The sequence below is a fragment of the Lupinus angustifolius genome, chromosome LG09 (genome assembly GCF_001865875.1).
Source record: "Lupinus angustifolius cultivar Tanjil chromosome LG09, LupAngTanjil_v1.0, whole genome shotgun sequence".
NCBI classification, from domain to species: domain Eukaryota; kingdom Viridiplantae; phylum Streptophyta; class Magnoliopsida; order Fabales; family Fabaceae; genus Lupinus; species Lupinus angustifolius.
Genome location: NC_032017.1, coordinates 5191295 through 5203276, shown reverse-complemented (window position 1 = coordinate 5203276; position 11982 = coordinate 5191295). Strand labels below are relative to the sequence as shown.

The following is an 11982-nucleotide window of genomic DNA, read 5'->3' as shown; positions in this document are numbered from 1 at the left end:
CACTTGTATACTAATAAAATAAGTTTTGTTGAAAGAAAACACAGCTCACACTATCAAAGTTTGAATTACAATATTATTTGGTGCATTGTTTTAAATAGCGACCATGAACCTTTATATTTTAGAAAATTATCAATATAAGTAGTCTACAATAATATGATTTCAACTACTCCCGAATAACATATCAGTATCTATAGTGGTCGTTACAAATGTAATAGTTTTCTTTTTTAGGATATCATACTTTATAAACTTTATAATATTCATTGTAGATACACAGCACTTTAGTTAGAGAGTAGAGGGATCCAAAAATGGCGAATCTACCACTCATCCTCATCCAAATCATCATCATATTCATTTTCACCCAATCACTCTTCGCCACGTCACACCCACCAAACCCAATCCCTATAACCGTTTCCGTCTCCGACTTCGGAGCCATCGGCGACGGCATCCACTACGACACCGTCCCCATCCAATCCGCCATAAACTCCTGCCCTGACACCTTCCCCTGCCACGTCACCTTCCCGGCGCCGAGGAAATACCTGACGGCGACGGTGTTCCTAAAATCCGGCGTCGTGTTAAACGTGGAGCCAGGTGCGACGATCCTGGGAGGAACGAGGATTGAAGACTATCCGAGGGAGTCGTCGCGGTGGTACGTGGTGTTGGCGGAGAACGCGACGGAGGTCGGAATCGGAGGCGGTGGAGTGGTGGATGGACAGGCGGAGAAGTTTGTGGTGAGAGAAGATCGAAGGAAGAATGTGATGGTGAGTTGGAATAAAACAGGGGCGTGTTTAGGAGATGAATGCAGACCTAGACTTGTTGGTTTCTTGGATTCCGTCAATGTTAGACTTTCCAACATTACTCTCAACCAACCTGCTTATTGGTGGTGCGTTTTACTATATTCAAATTACGTAATTTCTCCATTTTTTTTAGACTGAAGTAAAATAATACATCAGAGCTTGTTCCATTCTTTTTTATAATTTTAAGTAAATCATTTGGTTATTCTTGTTTAATACGGTCTGATCGGAATTTCTCTAATTCAAACCAGTCCAACCCTTATTCAGTTAAAATGTTAAATTAGATCAATTTTCAAGTCTAGTTAGTGTCTGGTTCTCAGTATGCCTCATTCTCTTAGCGGTAGTGTAAATACTCTCAGACATAGTTTAAATAAGTCTCAGTCTGCCTCATTCCCTTAACCTAATTTCTTAGTAGCTATCATGGATCAAAATGTCATATAATCATGGGTGAAAGGGGTAACTCTTCGCATAGTCTGATAGACTTTTGTGAATGAGGCAGGCTGAGAAGTGAGTCCAACATCCTCACTTGTTAGCTATTCTTTTTATTGTCAATTGATTTTGAGATAGAACCTTAACAATATGAATGATTAGAACTAAGATTTTAAAGCTTTTAATGCTCACATGATCTCAGTTAAAAAAATCATTTGCATTTATGTTTTAATTTTTATCATTCTAATTAAATTGAATGATACATATTAATTGTTCTTCTCATTTCTCATGGTAACAACTATTTCATATCAGTTGTCATAACTTTAAATTTTGGTGAAATATAGCATCTATTTTTCCCATATGCTAATATCCAAATTGAGACTCCTAAAACAAGAGTTTGCACTAACTTGCAGCTTACATATAGTAAGGAGTAACAACATTTCCATTGAGGATACTACAATATATGGAGACTTCAATATACCAAACAATGATGGGATAGACATAGAGGACTCAAATAACACAGTAATCACTCGATGCCACATTGATACAGGTGATGATGCAATCTGTCCAAAATCTTACACTGCTCCTGTTTACAACCTCACTGTCACAAACTCTTGGATTCGATCCAAATCTTCGGCGATTAAACTCGGCAGCGCTAGTTGGTTTGATTTCAACCACTTTGTGTTTGACAATATCACTATTGTAGACTCTCATAGAGGACTTGCATTCCAAATCCGCGATGGAGGTAACTTGTTTCTTCTTGCTTAGCCTTGGTATTTGAATGTTTCGGTGTTCTTATCATAAAGTGTTGAATGCAACACAAGTACCTAAAATAAATATTTGGTAGTATTTGATGTACGACACGCTAGAATACAACAACAACCAAACCTTTATTCCATTAGGTTGGGTCGGCTTCATGGATCAAACGACACGTTAGAATAGGACAGACTAAAACATGTAGGTTATGTTGTATGTTTGATGTACTTTATGTATACATCAGATGAGAAAGTACAACATTTTGGTTTCAAAAGGGGTGGAACCAAAGATCACGTTCCATTGTATTTGCACATCAAATGTTACCTTTCAATTCATTAAAAACAACGACTTCTCTTCATGCATTATGTAATTGAAGTGAACATTTCTTCAAACAACTTCCTACATTTGTAACTGAACATTTTTGTAGGTCACTTAAGCTTTTTCATAGAGCTTGATTGACATGAGTCTACTAATAATCCTAGCTATAAAGATCATTTTTTTAGTACTATTAAAGTATCCCCTTGCCGGCTCACCCTATGGGTAAGGAGCAAATCTTTTTCGGGATGCATGACTTCCCCTCCCAACAAGTATCACTCCCAGAAATCAAACCCTTGACCTTTTGGTCATCCTGAGAATCTAGTGGGGCCTTACACCACTAGACCAATGCCTTGTTGGTTAGCTATAAAGATTTAACCTTATAACATATGTCTAAAATGCTTTCAACATGCTCTTGCAGGAAATGTAAGTGACATTGTTTTCTCAAACATAAATATCAGCACAAGATACTATGATCCATTATGGTGGGGAAGAGCAGAGCCTATCTATGTCACATCTTGTCCAAGAGACTCAACCTCAAAGGAGGCTTCAATCTCAAATATACATTTCATCAACATCACTGCAAATTCCGAAAATGGCATCTTCCTATCTGGTTCAAAGAGAGGTTTGTTAAGAAATTTGAGATTCATCAACATGAATATAACTTACACAAGGTTCACCAATTATTCTGGTGGGTTATTGGACTATAGGCCAGGATGCCAAGAATTGGTGAAACATGGCACAGCAGGCATAATGATGGAGTATATTGAAGGTCTTGAGGTTAAAAATGTTGAAATGAAATGGTCAAACTATGAACTAGAGCAATGGAATAATCCTTTGGAGTTTAAGCCATCTACTGTGAACAATATCTCTTTTCTTAATTTTAATTCTGGTTTGTACACAAATAGCAAATCAAGGTAATAACTTTTTTCTGACATAGAAGTTCCAAAACATGTGAATTGCTTGATTAATCATATGGAATGGGGGAAAGGGTCAAAAGATAAGAGGGGCATTTGCTTTTTGTATCAAGAGAAAATGAAGATGGATCTAATTGATTGTGAGTGCATTTAATCATTCATGTTGGGTTTATTCAAGGGTAAAGTCTCACATTGAATATGAGGGGATGAGTGAAAAAGTTTATAAGTAGAAAATGCATATTGAACTAATGTCTTAAGATTTTGGTTCAAGATGTGATGTATAAACTCTTCATTCTTCCCATATAGTAACAATAGAACTCCCTAATAGTTGGAGGCTTTCCTGGTCATATTCTACTTCAACAATGAAAGTGCATTTTTGAAGGGAAACTCTCATGTTGTTCAAAACAACATTATATTTTTTTATATCAATTATACTATCACCCCCACTTAATGTAGAGAGAAACCAACTATTATGATAATGTGAGGAGTATTACATGACAAGGCTATAATAAGAAGTAATTGATAGTTTTCAATACATTTTTTCTTGGTTTGTGTATGCAAACTTTAAATGACACATTTAAGAAGGGATGGAGTATTTTTCTGATAAACAACCGATGACCACTTCTTAGTTCTTACTTCTTAGAGAGATTTTTATATAAATTTAAGTCGGACAAAACATAAAATTCTCTACTCAATAATAAATGTAACTTGGTAGGTGTTTTCAAGATAGTAATAGGTGTAAATATGTAATTGAAAAAGTGATGATGAAAAAATAGTAAAATATTGAGAATGTTAAATAAAAAAGATGATATATAGTATGATGACGAGTGTGGTTTTTCTTCATTGCCGAAGAGGACAATGCATACATAAGATTATAATACATAATAAAAATAATGTTTTAATGGTCCAATTTTTTTTAAAAATTAAATATTTTAAAAAAAATAACTCATCTCACATTCTTAGTACTGGAGAATCTCATACTCGAGAGAAATCCATAAAGAACACATCACACCAAAATTAGATGGTTGACCTCATTCTATACATATTGACACTGACACCTATTTTCCCAGTTACCAACTTACTCTAATATCTTCACTCAAAATGTTTTAAAAATGATTGCAATTTCTTTCTAAATTAGATGTTAATTTATTTCATGCAATTTTTGTGTCTTAAATTCATTATGGTATTATGTTCTATATGAATTTTCTGCATTTGTCTTCTTTATGGTTTTTCCATTTTTGGAATTGTACTATGTCTGCTAGTACATTTAGATGGATTACATGTTTTATGCTCATTGTGATGAATGGTTCAATAGGACAAGCTTTAAGATAACATTGAATGAAAAAGGAAATTAATCTAAGGTTGTGAAATTTACTTTACAAGTTTCAACAGAATCTTCTGATGGAGTTCAAGGAAATTGATATTGTGAATTGATCAAAGATTGAAGAAATGGAAAATACGAATTCACAATCTAGAAGAGGAACTGAGAGAAGTTTCCACTCTTTAAACATCTCAAATGTTGATCACATCCTTTTCCAACAATAAGAACATATTTAAGCAATTTTGTTTTTTAATACCATAATTGAAAACACAATTTTGTTCTTCTAAATAAATGATATTTTTTAGTCAAAATCTTCTTTAGTATTAGACAGACAATTACTTAAAAAATAATCTGAAACTTTTACCTTTTGAATCCAATATAATGGGACCTTTATCTCTAAGTGTGAAAGAAAAAGCAATTTTTTTTATGCAGTAATCGCCTAATGAGACAGAAAACTAATAACAAACATTACATGCCCAAAAAAATCATGACCTCATTTCCTTAGCCAATCAAATTCCATCAAGTAATATAAAAATATTAGTTTATGTTTTTATAATTTTTCTTTTTAATTGAGTATTACTTTCTAATTGGTCGAATACACCAAATAAGATAAGTTCATTCCACAATAGGCTCACCCTTTAACTCATATCATTAACATATTTTCAAATTAAACCAGAGAAAACCCATAATTACTCAAGTTCATGAGACTCATTGACATTAATAATTCATATTCACATTCCACATTCATGTGGATCAGCAAAAAAGAAACATAGTTCATCCATAGAAAAGCAGAATAAATAAATATCCCTATAGTTTAAGAAACAAGACACAATAATCAAGCCTTCATGAAATTGAAATGCTGAGAGATAACAACATTCCAATTGCTGTATTGACACAACTTAAGTCTCACCAAGATAATCACTGATGTCCAAATCATTTTGGCTTCCATTCATTCGAACTTGAGAACCTGTGTTTGTTTCAGAAATAGGGTTTTGATAAACATCATCCAAGTTGGTGACAAATTGACCTAAGTCCAAACCATCTTGAGAAGCAGCATTTGTTTCAGAAGAAGGATTCTGAAAACTATCATTGGAGAATAAGTGTGATTCATCTAAATCTTCAAGCACCTGACTTAATGAAGGAGTGTTTGTTTCTGAACAAAGGTTCAGAAAACTACTAAAGAAGTAGGAGTTTGATGAGTTCTCATTTGGGACATTTGAAGTGATAGAATTTTGGAGCCCTAGATTTTGGGTGTCATGATGAACAAGGGTAGGGTTAGGGTTCTGTGGAAAAGGTTGGTTGTTGAGAAGAAGGTCATGTAACTCATTGTTAATTTCAACATCTGATTGGATCTGTTCTTGTGGTGCATCAAAGTCTTGTAGATTAGTCCCTAGCAAAGGTGATAACTGGACTTCAAAATCAGATGGCAAATCTGGTAAACTGAAATCATCAATGGAAAGGCTAGGGTTATGTTGCAAATTTTGGTTGTTGTTGAAATGATCATGACTCAACTCATTGTTGATGTTAACATTCAATTGGTTTTGTTGGTCTTGGCCAGTCCTCAACAACATTGAATCTTCTACATTTCCACTATGGTTATCTAACATTGCACCATAGTTACCAATTGGATTGTCTTTAGTTGCAGCCTGAGATGCTGTTCTAATGAATCCACCAAAACTAGAAGAGTTACTTTGCATGAAATTATGGTTTTGTGAGCCATGCAAAGAGAATGATGATGAGTTTTGTTGAGTCAGTGATTGTTCTACATTAGTACCTTGATTTGAACACATTGCACCAAAGTTTCCAATTGAATTATCATTTGTTCCTTCCTTATAAGTTGTTCCAATCAATCCACCGGAAAAGCTATTTGATGAGTTGCTCATTTGTTTAGTTAAGGATTGTTCATTCAGGATGCTGCTGCTTGATGAAGATGTTTCACTATAACTTCTTTTCTTCAAAAGATTTTGATGAATTGTTGGAACAAGCTTCATAGTTTGAGTCCTTCTGGTCTTGAATTTATTTTTTTGGGCTTGTAGTTCTTGAGAGTCATGGTTTGGTAACAACTTTGTGACAATATTATCACCATTAATAGCATTATTTTCACTAGTTCCAACTTCAGATCCAGTTCCACTACTCAATTTAAAGTTACAAGGGTTTTGGTTGTTGCCATGAAAAATGGATATTGGTGAGTTTTTGAGTTGAAGATTCAATGGTTGTGATAGAAAGAAAGTGTTGGTTGATGATGATAATATTTCACTAGTGAATGTATTCATAAGAATATCATTATGTGTTGGCACTTTCTTCATAGTTGGTGGTCTTGCATTACTATCTATAATGGCCTTGACCTCATAACTAAGCAAATCAAAGTTTGTAATGGCTTCCATGCCCTTGAATTTTATTAATGCAATATCATGGGCTCTTGCTGCATCATCAACAGTATCTGGTTCAATTAGTAAACAAAAACATATCTTATGTTAGTCCTAGATAATGACATTTAACATTTATTAAGTATTTGAATATGCAAAAAATTACTAGAAAAAACTGTATGTACTGACAGTGTAAGAGTTTTATACTTCCAATCCATTATCCACCATTCACTTTTAATTATCGACTTTTTAGAAAAAGTAATACAAATGAACGGTAAATGTTGTATTGACTATATATAAATTTGTATATTATTACCTTAAGATATGTACTGTGTAGTGTATTAAGTGCTATTGTATTTAAAGGATTGGGATTTTTTTTATATTACCTTAGGCATTCATGATAGATTGAATCAATATTTCTAAAATTTAATTTATAACTTTTATGTTAACATCTCTCTTCTTCAAATGTCATTTATGTGCAATATATAGGCAAAGAGATTTGCAATGAATAGTACAAATCAATCTTTTACACTTTCTAAATTAAAGAAATATATTTAAGTTAGGGATATTCTCTTGCTGATGTACATAAATAATCGATATAAGTTATAATTGATGCTTCACATTGTGACTTCAATGGAATTGAAAGTGTTAGAATATTATGAACTCACAATGTATTCCCAAGAATATTTTTGGCGACCCATTATCCTTATGACTCAACCACGCTTCCCATTTCCTTCCTTGTGAGACTCTGCTTCAAATAGATAAATAAATTAAGGAGCAATATTTTTAAATAACAGTTTTGAAAACTTCCGAAATCTTGATGTTTCAGATAATTATAGATATATGTGGTCGATGCAGCCACATTTATATTATGATATATTTTTAGCGACTACCAAAATTTTAACATATCAATTCGTAGTTAAAACCTTGTTAAGGAGATCAATAGCAGGGTCAACAAACCTGGAGACACCAAGATATGAGGTTTCTACACCACCAAATCCCTTGCCCTTCCTGAAATTTGTTAAGATTTAATCTAATTATTAATTTAATTTCTCAACTTAATAATGAAACAATAGCAATATATGTTTGAAGGTTTTTAAAAGATCACTATTTCCCAAATTAGCGAAAAGAGATAGTGTACTGCTAATGTTTTTTGTTTAAATATGTGTATATAAAAAAGTTGTTTGATAAAGATATATATACATGATATCTATATCTATATTATATATAAAGTCAAAAATTGAAATAAATACCACCATGATTCTATTTTTCTATTTTGTCCTTAATATTTTTTTAAAGTAAAACCATATAATTTTAGATACTTATAATTAATATATCTCACTTTAAGTTGGATATTATAATAAATATAAAAATTATAACCTGAATATATATTTAATAAAAAACATTGTAATTCTCTAAAATAAAAAATACAAATTTAATACTTAATATCATAAAATAAAAGTGCAGTCGGCAGACACATCAAACATAAAGGAAAGGTTACAATTCAAATAACAAAGTCAAACATATTATTAAATACATTATTCACATCTTACTCTCTCATTCCAGTAATAAATTCTTTTTTGGTTATCTTCTGCATTTCATAGATTTCCTTCCCATAGTAGTTCACCTGTAATAAGCAGCATGCTTATGAGATATGCAACTCATCAACTACTCTTTCCCATCTATTTTATCATGTAGCACACACAAAAATTAAGGGTTTTGATTTTTAAATTAAATAAAATTAAAATTTATAAAAATATTTATCTCCTCACATTTCAGTACTAGACAGTTCAGTACGGGAGAGGAGAACATTTCTGTTTTTCCCGATGTGACCCTATTATGCTTTTAGAAAAACCATCCTTCTATAAATTTATTTAGATAGTAACAAATTAAACTTTTTTGAAGTGAAGAAATAGGTACATGAATGTAATTAAAGAGTAACTTAGTAAAAAATTCTCACAATTAATGTTTGTTTTAATGTTTCTTATTCTTGTGTTTTTCCGATGAAAGTCATGAATATAGTGTAACATACAGGAAGGTTTGTTTGTGTATAAATGCCATATAGCTTAATGGAAACCAAATCATGAGCTCTGGCTGCTTCATTTTCAGTCCAATATGCACCTGCCAACTCCAATAACAAAAATAAAATAATATTATATTCCTTTTGACCATAAAAATTCAAGAAAGAAGGGAAGAGAAACTAGAAAGATGAACCACATAGAAAATGAATCACATCTGTTGTACTACAAAGTGTGTCACTGCTTATGATTGGTTAAAATTTTTTATTTAAATTAATATTTTAATAGTTAATTATTTTTCTAACCAAGCAGTGACGCACTGTTTTGGGAGATCAGATGTCTACCCCATAGAAAAACCACTTTGGCCTATGCTTTTAATAGCATGCACTACTTATTTAAGATAATGATCGTCTGTCTCAAACAGTATTTCATTCTTTATTCTAAGTATTTCATTCTTTATTCTAAGTCAATCATACATTAATATATAAATAAAAGAAAAATGGTAAAAAAACAAAAGTAATAAAAAGTGACACTTAGTGTATATGAATGAATAAAGGGAAATTGGTATAAAAACTAATAGATAAGGTCTTTATGTACTTACCAATATACACTGTAATGGTTGAGAAAGATCCAGATCCAGGCACACAAGGGAATTAAAACAGTCAGTGAGTTGTTTAAGGTGTGTGTCAAATAAATTGAAAGCTTATATATTTATATATAAATGTAATATTGTGAAAATTTATATACAATTATTATATAATTCATCATTTATTTGAATTATTATGTTTGAAGAATCACTACTGATTAAATATAATAATATATAATGTATTGACAGTATCATATCCTATATCTATATATATATATATATATAATATGAAGGTAAATAGAAGATTAAATAAATATGTAAGGTTATTTAAACCTGTTTTTGCTTCTGAGATGGTGGTGTTATCCCACACAAATGCTTCGAAACGCTCATCGTTGACCCTATATCCGGATTAAATATATTTTGTTAGAAAATTTTGGAACGTGAAACATAAATTACTTGGTTAATAGTATAACAAACAATGTTGTATATAACTAAATAGGACCCTTTAAAGGGAAAATCATCACACTTACCTCCTCAATGATTTGAGTTAAGTATGCCTAACCTTTTTGTAAGGCAACCCTTATCTTGGATAATTATATCTTCTATTCCAAATATTATATCATTTCATGTATCATTTATTTTTCGTTAATTAGAAAATAAAAAATTAACATATTTTTGATTAATGTTTTATTTTTCTAGTGAATGAAAAAAGGAGTACACTAAATAGTATAATATTTGAGATAGAATATGTGGCTCGTATGTTAAATGAATATCCAATAAGGTATTCATGGTTTGATATAAATCTTTTTGAAGATTAAAAAAACCACTTGCTATGAAAACAAAATAATAAATTGTAATTCAGTTTGAATAGATTTGACAATGTTATATGGGTATTATATTATAACATATTACATAGTATATTATAGTTTGAATCAGAATTACTTGATCACTCCCCGAAAAATAGAATTCTCCGAACTAGATTCTTCTCCAATGCCATTTTTTCTCTTCTCATTCCTGAGACAATCACCATTACATAATAACAATAACAATATACTAATTATAATAAATAAAATATCAAATATATGTATACGAAGTAAAGTAAAGTAAATTACTATAGAGAACACATATGTACATTGTGTAATGATGAAGTATACGTTCACGTGCCTCCAACGTAGTTCGATTTAGACATTCTTGTATGTGTTTATCATCTAGTGCTGCATCCAATATACTAGAGATTGAAGATGATGTTGTTGGAATAGTTGAAGGCACATAAAATTCATCACCTTGTAGTGAATATAAGATACAATTATCTCCCAATCTTAGAAGATTTTGAAGATGTGGAGTCATTAGATGATTGGGTATTCTTGACTCTAGGCTATGATTATTTGACATGGCTAGTCATCAATAGTAGCACAAGAACACTAACTTTGTGAAATATGTGAATTATGTATCAAATGTATTTTAGTTAGTTGATGGGGGCAAGTATAAATAGTGTTGAGGATATTAATTTGAAGAAAATATAATTATTAAATAAGTAGTGATGAGATAGTATTGTGGGGCATGTCAAAAAGTAGAAACGCGTTTTTACAACTTTTTTGGTAGGTAGGTTGAAGGTTGTTTGGTTAGTAGTATCTCAAAATTCATTAATTTAAGATATTAATAGCATTTTTACTTTGTTATATACTGTGTTATTCTTATTTTCTAATTTTTGTTTTTAAATAAAAATAATTGTTTGTTGATCTTAGCCAAAGGAAAATAAGGAAATGAGTAAATGTAGTGAGAAAATATATAGATATCGTGGGACCCAAATAAGAATAAAAATTATGTTTGCTATTAGGTAGGTTGAAGGTTGCTTGGTTAATAGTATCTCAAAATTCATTAATTTAAGATATTAAGAGCATTTTTACTTTGTTATATATTGTGTTATTCTTATTTCTAATTTTTGTTTTTAAATAAAAATAATTGTTTGTTGATCTTAGCCAAAGGAAAATAAGGAAATGAGTAAATGTAGTGAGAAAATATATAGATATTGTGGGACCCAAATAAGAATAAAAATTATGATTGCTATTAGGTAGGTTGAAGGTTGCTTGGTTAATAGTATCTCAAAATTCATTAATTTAAGATATTAAGAGCATTTTTACTTTGTTATATATTGTGTTATTCTTATTTCTAATTTTTGTTTTTAAATAAAAATAATTGTTTGTTGATCTTAGCCAAAGGAAAATAAGGAAATGAGTAAATGTAGTGAGAAAATATATAGATATTGTGGGACCCAAATAAGAATAAAAATTATGATTGCTATTAGGTAGGTTGAAGGTTGCTTGGTTAATAGTATCTCAAAATTCATTAATTTAAGATATTAAGAGCATTTTTACTTTGTTATATATTGTGTTATTCTTATTTCTAATTTTTGTTTTTAAATAAAAATAATTGTTTGTTGATCTTAGCCAAAGGAAAATAAGGAAATGAGTAAATGTAGTGAG

General features: G+C 30.9%; 1 protein-coding gene across 1 annotated transcript; it reads left to right on the top strand.

The window, feature by feature from the left end:
• LOC109356918 (exo-poly-alpha-D-galacturonosidase) lies at positions 251 to 3322 on the top strand. Its single transcript, XM_019600551.1, has 3 exons — positions 251 to 880; positions 1634 to 1965; positions 2713 to 3322. The coding sequence occupies exons 1-3, from the start codon at positions 306 to 308 to the stop codon at positions 3210 to 3212; spliced, it is 1407 nt and encodes a 468-aa protein (XP_019456096.1). The 5' UTR covers positions 251 to 305; the 3' UTR covers positions 3213 to 3322.

What these genes read in the sequence shown, in the direction of transcription:
- LOC109356918 (XM_019600551.1), top strand. Translation starts at nt 306, where the DNA reads ATGGCGAATCTACCACTCATCCTCATCCAAATCATCATCATATTCATT. An exon ending in AACCAACCTGCTTATTGGTG is followed by an intron (nt 881 to 1,633) that starts GTGCGTTTTACT and finishes ACTAACTTGCAG; the next exon opens with CTTACATATAGTAAGGAGTA. An exon ending in ATTCCAAATCCGCGATGGAG is followed by an intron (nt 1,966 to 2,712) that starts GTAACTTGTTTC and finishes ATGCTCTTGCAG; the next exon opens with GAAATGTAAGTGACATTGTT.